Source organism: Salvia miltiorrhiza, chromosome 6 (assembly GCF_028751815.1).
Source record: "Salvia miltiorrhiza cultivar Shanhuang (shh) chromosome 6, IMPLAD_Smil_shh, whole genome shotgun sequence".
Taxonomy (NCBI): domain Eukaryota; kingdom Viridiplantae; phylum Streptophyta; class Magnoliopsida; order Lamiales; family Lamiaceae; genus Salvia; species Salvia miltiorrhiza.
In genome coordinates, this window is record NC_080392.1 from 33,363,855 (window position 1) to 33,380,085 (window position 16,231).

The window sequence follows — 16,231 nt, forward strand, 5'->3', positions numbered from 1 at the left end:
TATATATATATATATAATATACATCTAGAATGAAAAATCATGAAATGATCTTTATTTCAATATATAATACGTAAAAGATACATTTAAATTTTATTTTCTTAATTTTGATATGTTATTAGATATTATTATTTTCTTAATTTTGATTTTAATTTTAATGTTTATTTCATTATATTAAATTCAATATTAAAGAATCCAATTTTTATTGAATCAAGGGCTCAAATCGCCCCCCCTCCCCCCCAAATGGGATCCTCTGTCCCAAAATATAGTGTGTATCATGTGTACCACTCTTCATTTCTTTGTATTTATAAATTATTTTTTATTTCATTTTAATTTATTATGCTTTTATATATTATAAAGATAATTAACAAGGGTTCATTCATTCATTTAGGATTTATAATTATTTTTTTATATTTATTTGAATTAATAATAGATTATTTGGGTTCATTAATTCAAAGTTAGGGTATATAATTTTTTAAATTTTAATTTTTCAATGATAAATATTAATTAGAGTTTATAATAATATAATAATTTTTATTTTTATAAAAAATAATTTATAAAATAAAGAAATGAAGAGTGGTATACGTGGTACACACAATATTGTGGGACAGAGGATCCCATCTGCCCTCCCCCCCTCCTCGGCGCTTACATACTTTCTAAATATGATAACTTTTTTATTTTTCTTATTGTACGTATTGTTTTTGTATCAATATAATTATATTTGATAGGTATTAAATTAAGTTTAGATATTTTTACGTGTCTATTAATATTTTAAAAATATGTGTTGAAATATTTTTTTGTCAGAGATCAATATGTTTAATAGCAACTATTTTGATCTCTGTGAAGATCTATGATGAATCATCGCTTTGCTGAATGAATTTTTGGTCCAAGGTTAGAATCTCATAGGTTCCATTTTTTTTAATTTGTAATGTTACATCATGAATTCAAAGTCAACTTATTTTATATGATAAATCTTATTTACATAATTATAGCAACTCCCTATATAATTAACACACACACACACACACATTTATATATATATATATATATATATGTATATATATTAGGGAAGAGTTCAATGGAGACCACTCAATATTCAAAGAGCAGAGACCAAATCTCAGCCGTTGGTCTTATCTAATCAAACGATCATCATTTATTCACGTCATGTTTAACGGAATTTTTTTGTTGAACATATACAGGGTCGAATCCCGCAACCCCTAAAAAATCAGTATTTATTCACGCCATGCTCAACGGATTTGATAAACGTTCATCAAATCCGTTGAACATATCAGTATTTCTATTGAACATTCATCAAATCCGTTGAACATGGCGTGAATAAATGCTGATTTTTTGGCGGTTGTGGGATTCAACCCTGTATATGTTCAACAAAAACAATTCGTTGAACATGGCGTGAATAAATGGTGACCGTTAGATTAGATAAGATCAGCGACTGAGATTTGGTCTCCATTGAATGCGACCTTATATATATATATATATATATATATATATATATATATATACGCGTTATATTTTTATATAAATTACATTGGTTATATTAAAAGATTACATCACTTTGCAAATAATAAATTTTTTATCAATTAAATTTAAATTTATTAGTTTATATTAATAATCATAAAGTATATGGATAATTTAAGCAAGTCTAAAATAACAATCGTCGCGCATTGCGCGGGAGATACACTAGTTGGAATTAAAATGCCTATGAATTGATAACAGTGAATAAAAAAAATTTAAAATCTGGATAAAAAATATAATTTAAATAAATTAATTAAATTTTTGAAATTTAATTATTTAAATATTTAAAATATAAAGTCAAAACTTAAAATAAAGTCAACAAATTCATTAAACTTCAATTAAGCAAAACACTAATGATGTGGGCCACAACACTTTATCATCTAAACTACCTCTCCTTAATCTCCGTGCCCAAATGAAGTGTGTCTTCATTATTGGGACGGAGGGAGTATTTTTTATATTTATATTTATATTTATAAGATTAATTTTTCGTACCTCCAATTTAAAAATCATGGATCCGTCATTATTTTTTCATAATCACTTATTTCTACATCGTGAAACTTTCTTCACTCACTACATTATAATTATAATATTTTTAAATTCGTGTCGTTACCAAGTGATACTATATTTTTATGGAACATAAGAAGTATATAAAAATATAAAATATACTCTATCTATCCCAATTTTTAGTATCTATAATTTTTTTTGGTCGTCTCATAATTTTGTATATATTTATATTTTTAATAAAATTAGGTGTAACTCTTACTTCACTTTAATAATTTTATACTCTTATAAAGATGAGATTTTTATTTCACTTACCATACACATAACTATTTTATTAAAACTCGCGTTATTTTCAATTGGATACTAAAAATTGAGATAGAAGGAGTAAAATATTACTCCCTCCGTCCACTAATTTATGAATTAGCAGGCAAAATACGGATTTTTAGAAAAAATGTATTTTTATTAGTTGAATGGAGAAAGGAACTCACAATTTGTTAAAGTCAATGTAATTAGGCCACAATTTATTAGACCCATAATTTTAATTAAAATATAAATATAAACTTATCGAATATAGATAGGACATTTGGACGGACCAAAAAAGCAAGTAGGCCATACGGAGCGAGTATGTATTAACCATACAACACTATCTCACGAAAAAACCTAGAACTCTTTCACACCCTAACTGCCGCGGCGCCGCTACCCACCCCACACGCCGGCTGCCTCCATTCTATCCTCCGGCACGGCCGCCATCCTGCCGCGGCGCCGCCTCCCTTCTCCCTCCTCCTTCGGCTCAGCCTTCTCTCAACTCCAACGCCACAGCGCGCGGCCTCTCCTCCACAGAGTGCCGCTTCCACCTTCGGCATTCGCCACCAGCAGCAGTGTCCCCTCCTCGCCGCAAATTACTCCTCTGTCCTCAGGCGAAGCAAGAACAAGGGCTGTCAAGGTAGATATTTTGTTGAGGGATTCTGATTTGGCTATGTTTGTGGGATTTCTTAAATGGAAGCATTTCCACCGTCTTTTGCTTCTCAAGTCACAAGATATCTGCTGCCTCTTTCCGCTTTAAAGTGGTGTTTCGACTTATCTGATTATTTACCTTATCTAGTTTGAATGGGCTTTAACTAATCTGGACGTGAATTCAACTCCAGAATGCTGGTTTATTACATTTACTTTTATGTATGCTTATGACCTATATTTGAACTTCAGATTAAATGTCATATGAACAAATATGATCAATCTTGAATCAGCTATCAATTATCAAATATTACTCCAGTTTTCTCGATGCAATTATATGATTCATGGAGAAAAATGTATTTGATTTTGATCCCATATCGTTGCCTTTCTATTTTATGCTGTGTTTTTCTTAACAGGATGGTTTTATATATAGGTAGATATATTTTCATTGATGCAGTACTTATTCAATGGGGCGCCGCAACTCTGTATCTCCTGTCAGAACTGATAGGTCTCCTCGTAGAAGAAGCCCCTCTCGTAGAGAAAGATCTCCTGCTCATGAAAAAAGAAAGTCTCCTCCCAATCACAGGAGTTCAAATGCAGATAGGCTTTCAAGTCGTACTAGATCACCTAAACGAGCTAGATCAAGATCCCCTGCATCTCATTCACCTGTGAGGGAGAAAATCCATAGCCGCACCAAACCCCCAAACCCTAGAAAATCACCATCTCGCTCCCCTATTCATGTCAGACAAAAACTTTCAAGCCGGACGAGATCTCCGAATCGGGAGAAATCAAGGTCTCCACCACCTCTTTCACCGCGTAGCAAAAGATTACAAAGAACTAAATCTGAACGAGATGCTGACAAAGGGAGCGAGAGGGAATACGAGAAAAATCACAATAGAAAGAGTGATAGAGCTGCTCGTGAGGAAAAGGAATTAGACAGGGATTTACCGGTTGAGAAGAAAGAGAGAAAGTTAGGAAGGGATGCTGCTGGTAATGGTTCTAGATCCAGACATGAACGCTCCTGTTCACCTTCTGATCGTCACCGCAGGGGTCAACGGAGATCTAGATCGCCTTCTACTGCTGACAACAGAGGACGTAATGAGGTGTCTGGTGATATCCACTCCCTGTACCTTGTTCATGTCTTGTTGAAATTTGTTTTTTTATTGATGAGATAACTTGTTTTGACACGATAAGCACAAAAATGAGTCTTGTTGATGTGTACTTTCTCATTCAGACTTTGTATTGCCATTGAATTGAAATGTATGATCAATTTGTACCTCTATGCACCTTGTTGAACTTGGGAACTGTCATCATAATTTACATCTGATATTTTGTTTGGTTTCTGGGTTGTTTGATGTAGCATGAATGGCAAAATTCAATGGAGAACTGATGCAAATAAGCTTTGTGAAAGGGATGGTTTTACTTTTGAAAAGTTTTTATGTATTTCCATCATAATATGTTTTAACTCTACAATTTAACTATATATGTATTAATAAATTTGTGTTAGATTTGTTATAAAACAATTAGTGAAATGTATTTGATCCTAGTGATTTATCTTTTTCTTCCTGGTGTTTTTGAAAAGCTTAATAGGTTGATTCATTTTTGGAGGACTGTCTTATATATTCATTTGCTTTGCAAATATTGTATTTTGAAAAGTTTAGTTCTCATAATCATTTTTTCAGGAAAATGTCAAATTAAGTTTTGTTATTTTATGATTTGTTGGAGAGAGATTTTAGGACATCTGATAATTCTCTAAATGCTTGCAGCTGGCGAACCCAAGAGATGATGAAGATCGGTGAGTTACATATTCAACACTCCTTAGCTTTTGATTTTAGTAGCGCTTGTGGGGTTTGTGGGGTCTTTTTTTTTCCATTAGGCTAATACCTGGTTGTTAGGAGACTTTGATTAAACTTTCAGGACCAAATCCTGTTCCCAATCTGAATGACTAACTGTTTGGATCTAGCCTTTTCATGCTACCTCTTCTGGTTCATTTATTTAGATATTTTGTATACAAGCATCTTATACTTCAGCTTGATTTGAATTCCTGACACCCAATATTTCATTTCATTTTATTAAACAGTAATGGTGACAGCGAGGCTCTAGCTAAGATGAGGGCCGTGGAAGAATCATTGGAAGCAAAGGAAAAAGTATGTTTCTTTCCATGTTGAATTACTATTTTTAATTTCATTCATCTACATTTATTTGTTTTTCATGAATCATGATCCTTGCTCAGACATTTTAGTCACACGCCATTTCTTATAAAATAAGAAAAGAACATAGAACTCTATCTTTGAACTATCATAGTTTATGGGCGTTGTTTTTTAAATGTCTTACTTATTTATCTGGCAAACTCGTTTACATGTGCAGCATAAGCCTTCATTTGAGCTGTCCGGAAAACTTGCAGCAGAAACCAATCGAGTAAGAGGTACTATCGAATCGCCTTCTATTATCAAGTGTATTTTGACAGCCTATTCCTTCTTCAACTGTTTTTATTTTATTTTATCTTATTTTATTTTCATATTGCTTTGGTTGTACCTATCTTATTTATTATGTGACCTTCATAAGGGACCACTAGCAGCCAACTTAGTTGCCCAGCCCCCTGCTTTTTGATATGTAGTTCAGCCCCTGCCTTTTCTTTTCCTATGCCGTTCAAAGCCCCACCTCTTCTTTTCATATGTAGTTTCGCCCCCCGCCTTTTATTTTCATGTCGTTCAGAGCCCCCTGTCTCTTCTTTTTATATGTAGTTCAGCTCCCTGCCTTTTAATTTCATTTGTAGTTAAGCTCCCTGATTTTTACTATATGTGCTCGATGTTATCAATATCAGATTGATTTAAGTAATAAGAGACCGGATAATTCATGAAAATGTTACTAACTGTTCAACCTAGAGTGTACCCTCTAGATCGCTCGCAAGAGAACAAGCCTATCATAGAGACGCAAGTTGATCCAAGTTGTATCGATGAAGAAAGCTTAATTGGGCTAGTGATTCATGTTTTGCACTATAATCAAATAAACCTAAACATTTCTATCCAAATAATCAGGTAATACAAATCAACGATAAATAAATACAACGAGTAAATCAAGCAATTAAAAACGCAGGTAACAAGATATGAAGCGAGTCTAGGGTCCATGATTCTTCGCCTCGAGAGTAAAACAATTTCACAATTAATAAGTTCACGTAGGAGCTCAAAACAATAACTTTCGTATTAGCATTGATTAATGATTAGACTACACGTTTCTAATAAAACTTAACTTCGATTAAACCACGATAGAATAACAAAATCTTCTCTCGGTCTCATTTGTTTTTTAACAAGATAAATCAATGGCCAATTGATAATCTAAAGGCAAACAATTTAACCGGATAAAGCACAAATCATTGCAAGCAAAAATAATTCTCGATTTGAATAACCTGAACCTTAGAATATGAGTTTAGTTCATAATGAAAAGGAAATTAAAGAAAATGAAAAAGTAAACCATGGATTCTAATCGGATTGTAGACAATGAAATACTTACAAAAATAACAAGAAGAAATCCCCAAACTGCGTTTCTAAAGAAGTTAGTATGAATATCTAGGTATTCTTCATTGTATTTCGCGTAAGAGTTGAAAAGGAATTACAATTGTTGAATGTCAGAAATGATGACAGCTGCCTAAAGAAAAATAACATGAAAAATGATGTTCAAAACTAAAGAAAAAAACTGCCCCAGTTATCCTGGCTGGAGCCTGGAGGGAAGGCTACTGCCTCTTGCGCCTAATACGTCGCGGCCTCAGCCAGCCCGGCTCACTGAGCACCGCATCTGGCTGGGCTTCTGCCCAAATTCGCACGATTACCGAGCCTGGTTCACTAGCCTTTGTCTCCTTTATAATTCCCTATATTGTGACATCAATTTCATCCTTTCGAACACACGAGTACCTGTAACACCACATTTGCAAAATAAGTTTGGAAGCACAAAACTAAACTGAAAAACTCAACCATATCACACAACTCTGCGAAAGAATATGACCAAAATCGACCAGAAAAACGACATAAAATGACTAAACAGTAACCAAGTAAGTAAAGTAGACGTCATATGGATTCTACCTACTCTTGTAAACAATATTGGTACTAGTTAGGGATGTCAATCGGGCTAACCCACCGGGTTTCGGGATAGCCCTATCGGGTCACGGGTTATTCGGGTGCCGGCTAATCGGGTTGAAAATTTTTTCGGGTTAAAATTTTTCAACCCTAATCCTAAATGTTCGGGTTTTGGGCTAGCCCATCGGGCTAGTCGGGCTAAAAAACATATTTAAAAAAATATCTAATATATATCTCTTGACAGTATTATATTTGTAATAAATAAATACATGCATAAATAAGTAACATTTCAACATCGACTTACATAATAACTACTAATATGCAAGTCTTAGACTTTTAGAGATGTAAAAATGCAATATTTTATAAAATAAGTATCATTTTTTAATTTTTACATCTAAATATTTTATATTAAGTATTGGATTGAAAATACAGAGAAGTGAAATGATGAGTATAACTTCTAATATTGATTTTCTAATATTGAATCAAAATACATTTCACAAACTTTTGAAAAAAATATCTTATTATACTAATTTTTTTCATAAGCAAAGTAATGAAGTTGAAAACGAAATAACGAGAAAATTTTCATATAATCAAGCGAATACATTATTTTCGGGTCAGCCCTATGGGTTTCGGGTTAATTTCGGGCCAACCCTATCGGGTGCCGGGCTAATCGGGTTGTAATTTTCATCGAGTTGAAAATTTTCAGCCGAACCCTCTCAGATTGACGGGTTAATCGGGCCAGCCCACGGGTTTCGGGCTGAATTGACATCCCTAGTACCAGTTGTGCAACTTCTAATCTCTCTGTTAAGTCTTATTTCTTCTACCTTTTTTGTTATTTTGATCTTTTTATCTCTATTGCTTCTTTTGATGCATTTGAGGCTTCATCAGGTGTAACACTGCTGTTTAATGAGCCACCTGATGCTCGAAAACCAGAAGTAAGGTGGCGGTTGTATGTTTTCAAGGGTGGTGAAGTGCTCAACGGTAAATGTTTATTGGATATCGTATCATGTAATAATAACCTACGTTCATTGTCCAATTGACCTCTACACTTTTTGATTTAAAAAAGAAAATCTGTCATTCATGTGCAATTCCTTAATCAGACCCCATTCTTCATTTCCAGTTTGACCTTCAACACACCCTAATTTTCCTTCATGCTGTGATGTTTTGAGCTGTTGTTCCACAAAATATTTCATGTATGTTATCTGTCCTGATTGATAGTTGCCCAATTTCTCTCTCAATTTCATCCCGGATTTCATTGTATCTGGCCATCAGTTTTTTGACTCTACATTAGGGAACTATTATACTTTTTGACATGCAGATCCTCTTTATGTACATCGTCAAAGTTGCTATCTTTTTGGTAGAGAGAGAAGGGTTGCAGACATCCCAACAGACCACCCATCCTGCAGTAAACAACATTCGGTTCTTCAGTATAGGTAGGGGCTACAGTTTATAAATGGTTACTGTACCTCAGTCTTATTTTCTTGTAATGTAAATTGTATGTACTTAATTTTAATGGGGCTGCATTGTTGAAGGCAAGTAGAGGAGGAAAACCCAGATGGCGGCGTGACAAAACGAGTGAGGTGTGACTAGCAATCTTTGTTTTTGACACCAATAAGATGGCATTGTGCTTTTTGTTTTCTTTTCATCTGACTAATAGGTTCTGATGCTTTACAATCTGCTAGGCCTTATTTGATGGATCTTGGAAGCACCAATGGGACCTTTGTCAACGTGAGCAGCTATTCGGAATATTTTTTGAAATAATAATCTTCTCTTTGCTTCATTATATACGACCATCTTGGAAGTTGAACTCGAATTTAATGTCAAATTTAGTGTTGTCATCTGACTGTATAGATGTTTTTCGCTTTTCAGGATGAGCGGCTTGAACCTCAGCGATACTATGAACTGTTTGAGAAAGACACTATCAAATTTGGCAATAGCAGGTAAGCTACTATAAAGATATGAATTGGTTTTTTAAAACAACATCAAACTGTGTGGATGTTGTCAGTATCATAGCACTTGATATTTTTATTTCTTCATATGTCGAAGCTACTTGTTCCCTCTCTGTTTCCTGAAGATAATTCATGCACCTGCTGTATGCCAAAAACACATGCATGAGAGGGAAGCTTGTGTTTGTTTTTCAATACTTGAATAACAGAATCATGGAAGATACATGGGCTCTGATCGAGCTACTGTTTTTAATTTTTTATGATATAAAGCCTATAAGGACGAGGGAATCTGAAATACAGTTAATAGGATTATAGGATACTTTCTTTAAGATGCTGGGAGATTCATGACACGAGACTCATTGGTCTACTTATGATTTGCTATTACTGAGAAACATATTGACAAACAATCCATGTAATTGATCATTTTTCTTTTGATTCTAATGAATGTTCATAGAATATATATTTTTTTCTACATTACATCAAAGCAATCTATTATTTATAGCAATAGTTGGTGGAGTTTGCATAGGGTTTAAACTTTCTTGAACTAGAGATTGATGCCGTGATTACAATTTTGGCATGGCAACTGTGAGTTTCCTAGTGACACTGAGTTTGCTACTTTGTTTCTGCATTCTTAACTATCCCAAATAGGTTTTGGACAAGATGGTGAATGTTGATGCTGAGGAACTTTTAGTGGTGATCTAGATGCATCATTGAAAGTGTATGTGATATGATTATATATCAGGGCCTTCTTCATTGGTTTAGTAATTTGTTGATTTTATTACAAACTTGCATAAGTCAATACCCTCAAAATGGAGCACAGAACAAGTGACTGTTGTGGTTCTGGGTTTCCCATGTTTGCTGGACCTGGTCGATTTTGGGGAAAGCTATTGCAATTGGACCAGGAAATAGCTTGACAAATAACAAAACTGGTTTTAGTGGTTGATTGGAAAATAGTCTATGCTGGAATACCTAAGTAGGAAGTAGTTACCACACTAGAACTTGGAGATATGGTTAGGTAGGTAGACGGTTAATGACGTAAATTCAGTATGTTTCCTGATATAGCATCAGCTGTTTGGACTTGGTTTGCTTTAATAGATTTGTCTATGATTATATTTAGAGTCACCTCTTCTGGAAGTATTGAATTTGAGTTTGAAGTGAGTATTTCCACTGCTAAAAATTCTAATATGCTCTTATGGTACTTCATGCGCCTTCGGAGTTGCCTTTATGTATTCCATTAGCTCTTTTGTACTATTATTACAATTTTGTCTACATTTTAGTTTTGCTACTAACTATTAATTCTTTTTGTTAGCGCAACTAACTTGTTTTTCTGTGATTGCTATTGTTTCAAGTCGTTAATACAACTTTTACCCAACTTGTGGTGTTGCAGCCGCGAGTATGTTCTGCTGCATGAGAATTCTACTGGATGATGCTATCTGTTCCCGGCCAAAAGCTCTTAGAAGTTGCCTTTTTGCTATACCGAGTTGTCTGTAGGATGAAGGAAACAATCGGCAGCAATCCTTGCTCAAGTATAAAGACTAAATACACTGAAACCAACCTTTATTTTACGATCAGGGCTCTATTTAGTCGTAAATTATCTGGAATTTTGCACTAAAATCTAATTAAGGTTTTTCATTGCACACATTTGTAAATTGATGAAATGGAATGTGTGAAAATGCTGCCTTTTTTCTGTTTTGATTTGGTTTGAAATTAGCACTTGAAGTTGAATGAGTTAGTTAATTTACATGTTAATCCATAAAAAGATGTTTGGACTTCATTAGACCTACTATGCAGCTCTAGGCTTTATTTGTTTCAGTATTTTGGCTGGTTGATGAATACAACCATACACTAGTGGATATTAAATGGGACTGCAACTATTATCGCAGACCTAATAATTTTCCACTTGCTTTACAACGACATAAACACAATAATAGGAATATTAAGTTGCAGTTAAAGCTTGTTATGCTCTTTTGTCCAACTAATAATCGTGTTGATAAATATTTTAAGAAAAAATTAAATCAAGACGACTGTTTCATGTTATGCCGAGTTGGGTTAATTAAATAATCTAAAAAGTGAATACAATTCATTTATTAAAAAAACATTTAGTAATTTATTTTTAATTATATATGTATATGCATAATAATGTGTGTGCTTATATGTAGTAGTACATTTTTTTTAAAACAAATTGTTTGAAACAATTAATAATTAAATAATTTATTTATTTATAAAAAAGAGAGATGAACAACAATGTTTGATGCTTATGTCAAAAAAATGTTCACTTATAGTCCATCTAAGAATCCAGCAAGGCGACTTTATCATTTTGCCGTCGAATTATGTAATGTGGATTATAAATTGAACTTTTTTTTTTCAAGTTAGTTTTTAAAGTGAAAATATGATTAAAGATATTTTTTTAAAAAACGTTTAAAGTTAGGAACACAAACAATCATTTACCCTAAAATAATTATAGCTGATTTCACCTTCGCATAGAGTATGCATAATTCTGGAGTTACTTTGGTATTTTGAAGCATAACTATGTACAGTAACATTAGAATTAAACGACTTGATGTTACAAATGGAATAATAAAAGAATTAAAAGTCAATAATGGGTTCACCAATAGTCAAATTTCTGTGGAGAGTCCAAGGCAAGTTAAAAAGCTTAGCCATGATAAACTTGAATAGCTTGTTCACATTTATATTATGTTTTGCACTTGAAAAGAATATGGCTGCATTCATTGCCTTTGCATATCTTCGAGCCTGCATCATATTTCCATCTCTCAGCTTCTTTTCTTTCAATTTCGCCACACAAACTATACAAATATATGTAAACTTAACAAATCTATCAAACTAAATTGGATCATATATATTTATATTTGTTATTAAGAGCATTGTTTTATAAAATTTAGTTGATCTATTATATATCTACGACTTATTTAATTTAAGAAAAATTGTGTAATATGATTTACTATTATATTTATATATTTGACTATTATAAGGTGTTTTTTTCTTATAAATTTTGATTATGTGCATAATATCCCTACTTATTTTAATTTTTAAATACAGTATAATTAGTAATTGGTAAAAGTCAACGTTATTCTGCTAACCGTGAACAAAGGATAATAAGATAGAAAATATTATTTTATTAATAAAAAATCATAATTACATAGAAAACATCATTTATGCCTAAAAAAAGCATAATCCTATCTAAAAATCTAGTATAAACCATATGTCCAAATAAAATAGAAATAAAGATCCCCATTTTTCCATGTAAAAAAAGAAGATAAAGATCCCTGTTTGTTATAAAAGAATCTTCAAAATTGTGATGGGAATAATCTACTTTTTACACATGAATTTATTATTTGAATCCAATAATTGTATCATCCTACTAGTATCATTAAACGATACTTGGTCTGAATTTTACCGTGGCAATATCACTGTTTATATGTGTATATTAGATCTCATAAGCTTTATATAATCCATATAACTAAATGCATATTATTAAGGGTATATATTAAGGGCTAGTTTGGTATACGGCGTAAGATAAGGTGTCATATGTTTGACTGTGATATTTTTTATTGTATGTCTACTAATATCACGTTTAGTACTCCCTCCGTCCCGCTTCAAATGGCACAAAATTATACTCCCTCCGTCCCGGCCAAGACGCTACATTTATTTTTCGGCACGAGATTTAAGAAGTTATAGATTAATGTTTTAAGTGTGTAATAATAAAGTGATAAAGTAGGAGAGAGAAAGTAATAAAGTGATAAAGTAAGAAATAGAAAGTAATAAAGTGATAAAATAGGAGAGAGAAAGTAATAATGAAATACTTAATTAGTGTTAATTAAGTGTTTAAAATTCCTTATTTTTGCCAAATATAGAAATGTAGCATCTTCGTTGGGACGGCCCAAAAAGAAATATGTAGCATCTTGGGCGGGACGGAGAGAGTAGTAATTTTGGGGCATTTGAAATGGGACGGAGGGAGTAATATGCATAAAAATATCTGTAAAATATGATAGGTTGTTTGGTATTAAAATTATATAAAATTAATAGTAGTTATAATTATAATTTGTATTACGTATACCACATCTTGGTATACAGATTCACTCAAATCAATATAATATTTTTGGACTTTTTATTTATAAAAGACCGTATGTTTCATATGTATTTTTTATCGAATAAAATATCTCAGTGTCATAAGTATATTATACATCTTAGTCATTCGTACCAAATGAGAACATTAGTTGTCGTGTACGTATTTTGTTCTATAAAATTAAGAATAAGAACTAACAAAAAAAAAACAAAAACAAAAACAAAGGATTTGTTACCTGCGTGACGACAGTCCATTGAATGTCGGGTGGAAGCTGCATGAAATCATCAAATTTGGTCCCTATTACTATTGGAACTGCCGTCTGCAAAAATAAATAAACAAATAAATAAACAAAGCATTTGATAATCACAACAACTGAATTTGACCTCCGCTCGCACATAACAATGAAAGGAAACGAAATTATAGTAACGACGAAAACATTAAATTGTTAATTTTATAAAAAGAAAAAGGTAGACTTAGCCCATTCTTCCTTAAAAAAATTCATATTCCATGACGTATGATCAATCCAAAGAATGCAATTATTAAAAGTATCAATCTCATCGTCTATAAAAGTTGTATATCAATATTAGGTAGTTTGAACACTAGTCTCACATTTTATAGCACATGACTTGATTTATTGTCAAACTTTTATTCTCTTCGTAGAACTAATTTTGTTCAATATTTATTTTTAGATAGTTCTAATTAAGTTGATCAGTTTCTTTATATAAAATAAATATAAATAAAAAAAATATTTAATTATTTAATTAAATATTTAATTATTTATTCACTTTCTTAAATTACGAAAAGAAGTTAATCAATTTATCTAGAAGTAATTATTACTTCCTTCGTCCTGCAAATCTTGAGCAGTATTCTTTTTCGAATTGTCCCGCGAATCTTGAACATTTTTCTTATATAACAAAATTTTTCTTTTTATTCACTTTTTCACCTATCACATTTAACACAAAAAATACTAATTCCTTAAAATCTATGTCGAAAAAAATTTGCTTAATCTTCGTGGGAAGGAGTGCTCAAGTATTTTCATAAAGAAGAGTCTCCGAGTAAAGTTTTCATTGACTCCAACTACTCGAATTCGAAATTATTTGTGGGAAATACAACTTTAATAAAGGACTCATCTCTCTCTCAGCTTTTGTTCAGTTTTTTCATACAAGTACAAATAATAAATTTTACATGGAAATTAATCGTGTTTCATACCTTATTCCACTTCCTTGCTTCACTGTACCATCCAATTATGCTGCAATGTTACAACAATAAATTACTTACTAGTATTTTTTTTCTTCAACTTTAATTAAGTATTAAATATTACGAAATTTTAAAATTTGAAATATTTTCAAGGATTTTTGTACCTGTTGAGTGTGCGTCGACTGGTGAGATCAAACATAAATAAAATGGCTACGGCATTTTTGCAGGCAATTGGAACTTGATCAAATGACCTTTTCTCACCTGCATTAATCATTTTTCCAAAATCCCAACAAACAAAACGATATAAATTAATCATGAGATTTTAAATATATGTCTTATTTTGATTGTTGCAGTAATAAAATAGGCACACTCGAATTTTTTTCCAACAACATAGTAATGATGTGGCATGATCATGTTGCTCAACAACATAAAATCTTATGTAAGTATTAAAGTGGAAATGTATTGAACATGTCAATTCTGCTGCACCACTTTACAAAGCGCGTTGAAAACCAAAATTTGATCGAAAATTGTAAATGTTTTAGCTATAAAAGTGGAGTAAAGAAGAAAGAATTAAGAATATTTGAAGAAAAGAGACCTCCAACATCCCATATAGTGAGAGCAATTCTGGCACCATGAATGCACATAGTTTTATCCATTACATTCACCCCTTTCATCTGCAAGCTTCTCTTCTCCTCTTCATCTCCCACATACTTAACCTACAAGCAATCAAATATCTATATAAGTGTGTGTATGAGTGTGTGTGTGAGAGAGAGAGAGAGTGTGTGTGTGTGTGTATACTAATACCAGAAAGGTTGTTTTTCCAATCTGGGGATCACCCAGCATAGTGATCTTCAACGAGACCAAATCGGAGTCGCTCTCACAACAGCTACTGGACGACGTCGCGGCGGCTTCTTCTTGGCTTCCGCCGGCGGACTCCGATGACGACGGAGAAGTGAGTCTTCTGTAGCGGGGATTAGGCATCCTTAGCGAACACACAAGAATTCTTCTGAAGAACTGCCGGAATAGGGCCGCCTTCTCTATTAACCTCCACCGGATTACGATTTTCCGGCGGATTCCGGCGGGGTAGGTGGTGGTGTGCTGCATATATTAAGATTGAGATGAGATGTGGTTTGCTTTCTTGCAGAGGGAAAGCAGGTAATGCCGTATTTATGGCTTTCACCTTTTTTAAGCTGCTTATCAATTTAATACGCTGCAATTTGCATTTAATCGATGCACCACCAATTCAAATTGTACTCTTTATTTTGTTTTATTTTAATTTTCATTTAAATGTCAGGAAAATATAGAGTAGGAGTAATACTTGATTTCATCGGTTGCGTTTGGAATCTTTTTCAATTTCTTTTTTTTTTAATTGAGAGACGTGTCACCTAAGTATGTGTGATTTGGCACTTTTGTTATCTTTTATACTCCCTCCGTCCCACAAACCATGACACAGTTTCTTTTTTGGTCTGTCCCACGAAGCATGATACGTTTCTAAAAATGACAAAAATTTTACTTTTTCACCTACTACATTTAACACACAAAATATCAATTTCTTAATTCTCGTGTCGAAAAGAACTGTATCATGCTTCATGGGACGGAGGGAGTAATTGTATACTTCAATATACTTCTTGTTTGTGCGATTTCGGGAGAAAACAATTTGTTAGATGCTTACAAATTTTCGTTTCGCACTTGTCATCATCATAGTAATATATAACACAAAATATACTAGTATATTAGTATACATGTGGGTACTTTGAGCCTTTAAGAAATTTAATAGGTAATTGAACCGATCTTTCTAGCAAATATCTACTGGTTCAACTATAATACAAAAATATAATAGGTAATTTATATTATGAAATCTATAAAAATAAGGACGTATAAACGACAGAAAATCTTCTAAAGAAAAGGTAACGACAGAAAATTGTATTAAGAATATTAAAATTAAAATTTAG

General features: G+C 32.6%; 2 protein-coding genes across 6 annotated transcripts; one reads left to right on the forward strand and one right to left on the reverse strand.

Moving 5' to 3' along the window:
• The first annotated feature begins 2,680 nt into the window (after positions 1 to 2,680).
• LOC130989143 (FHA domain-containing protein DDL-like) lies at positions 2,681 to 10,690 on the forward strand. Of its 3 annotated transcripts, none has more exons than XM_057913079.1 (11): positions 2,681 to 2,974; positions 3,399 to 4,085; positions 4,749 to 4,777; positions 5,063 to 5,129; positions 5,350 to 5,407; positions 7,941 to 8,033; positions 8,371 to 8,485; positions 8,585 to 8,632; positions 8,735 to 8,780; positions 8,922 to 8,992; positions 10,386 to 10,690. In XM_057913079.1, the coding sequence occupies exons 2-11, from the start codon at positions 3,450 to 3,452 to the stop codon at positions 10,423 to 10,425; spliced, it is 1,203 nt and encodes a 400-aa protein (XP_057769062.1). In that variant the 5' UTR covers positions 2,681 to 2,974; positions 3,399 to 3,449; the 3' UTR covers positions 10,426 to 10,690. The 3 variants fall into 3 exon arrangements, with proteins under 3 accessions (XP_057769062.1, XP_057769060.1, XP_057769061.1); XM_057913077.1 differs by having other exon boundaries at positions 3,416 to 4,085; XM_057913078.1 differs by having other exon boundaries at positions 3,440 to 4,085.
• Positions 6,171 to 15,664, reverse strand: LOC130989144 (septum-promoting GTP-binding protein 1-like). 3 transcript variants are annotated; one of them, XM_057913081.1, is made up of 6 exons: positions 15,084 to 15,664; positions 14,875 to 14,995; positions 14,444 to 14,540; positions 14,292 to 14,331; positions 13,318 to 13,401; positions 6,171 to 6,890 (listed from the first exon to the last, which is right to left on the reverse strand). In XM_057913081.1, the coding sequence occupies exons 1-6, from the start codon at positions 15,381 to 15,383 to the stop codon at positions 6,867 to 6,869; spliced, it is 666 nt and encodes a 221-aa protein (XP_057769064.1). In that variant the 5' UTR covers positions 15,384 to 15,664; the 3' UTR covers positions 6,171 to 6,866. The 3 variants fall into 3 exon arrangements, with proteins under 3 accessions (XP_057769064.1, XP_057769063.1, XP_057769065.1); XM_057913080.1 differs by lacking the exon at positions 6,171 to 6,890 and adding an exon at positions 11,513 to 11,749; XM_057913082.1 differs by lacking the exon at positions 6,171 to 6,890 and adding an exon at positions 11,513 to 11,802.
• Between the last annotated feature and the right edge of the window lie 567 nt (positions 15,665 to 16,231).

Excerpts from the sequence above, each read along its gene's own strand:
- LOC130989143 (XM_057913079.1), top strand. The coding sequence starts at position 3,450 with ATGGGGCGCCGCAACTCTGTATCTCCTGTCAGAACTGATAGGTCTCCT. Across the intron at positions 8,034-8,370 it reads GGGTGGTGAAGTGCTCAACG|ATCCTCTTTATGTACATCGT; the intron begins GTAAATGTTTAT and ends TTTGACATGCAG. Across the intron at positions 8,486-8,584 it reads CATTCGGTTCTTCAGTATAG|GCAAGTAGAGGAGGAAAACC; the intron begins GTAGGGGCTACA and ends GCATTGTTGAAG.
- LOC130989144 (XM_057913080.1), bottom strand. The coding sequence starts at position 15,383 with ATGCAGCACACCACCACCTACCCCGCCGGAATCCGCCGGAAAATCGTA. Across the intron at positions 14,996-15,083 it reads TTGGAAAAACAACCTTTCTG|GTTAAGTATGTGGGAGATGA; the intron begins GTATTAGTATAC and ends GATTGCTTGTAG. Across the intron at positions 14,332-14,443 it reads AGTCGACGCACACTCAACAG|CATAATTGGATGGTACAGTG; the intron begins GTACAAAAATCC and ends GTAACATTGCAG.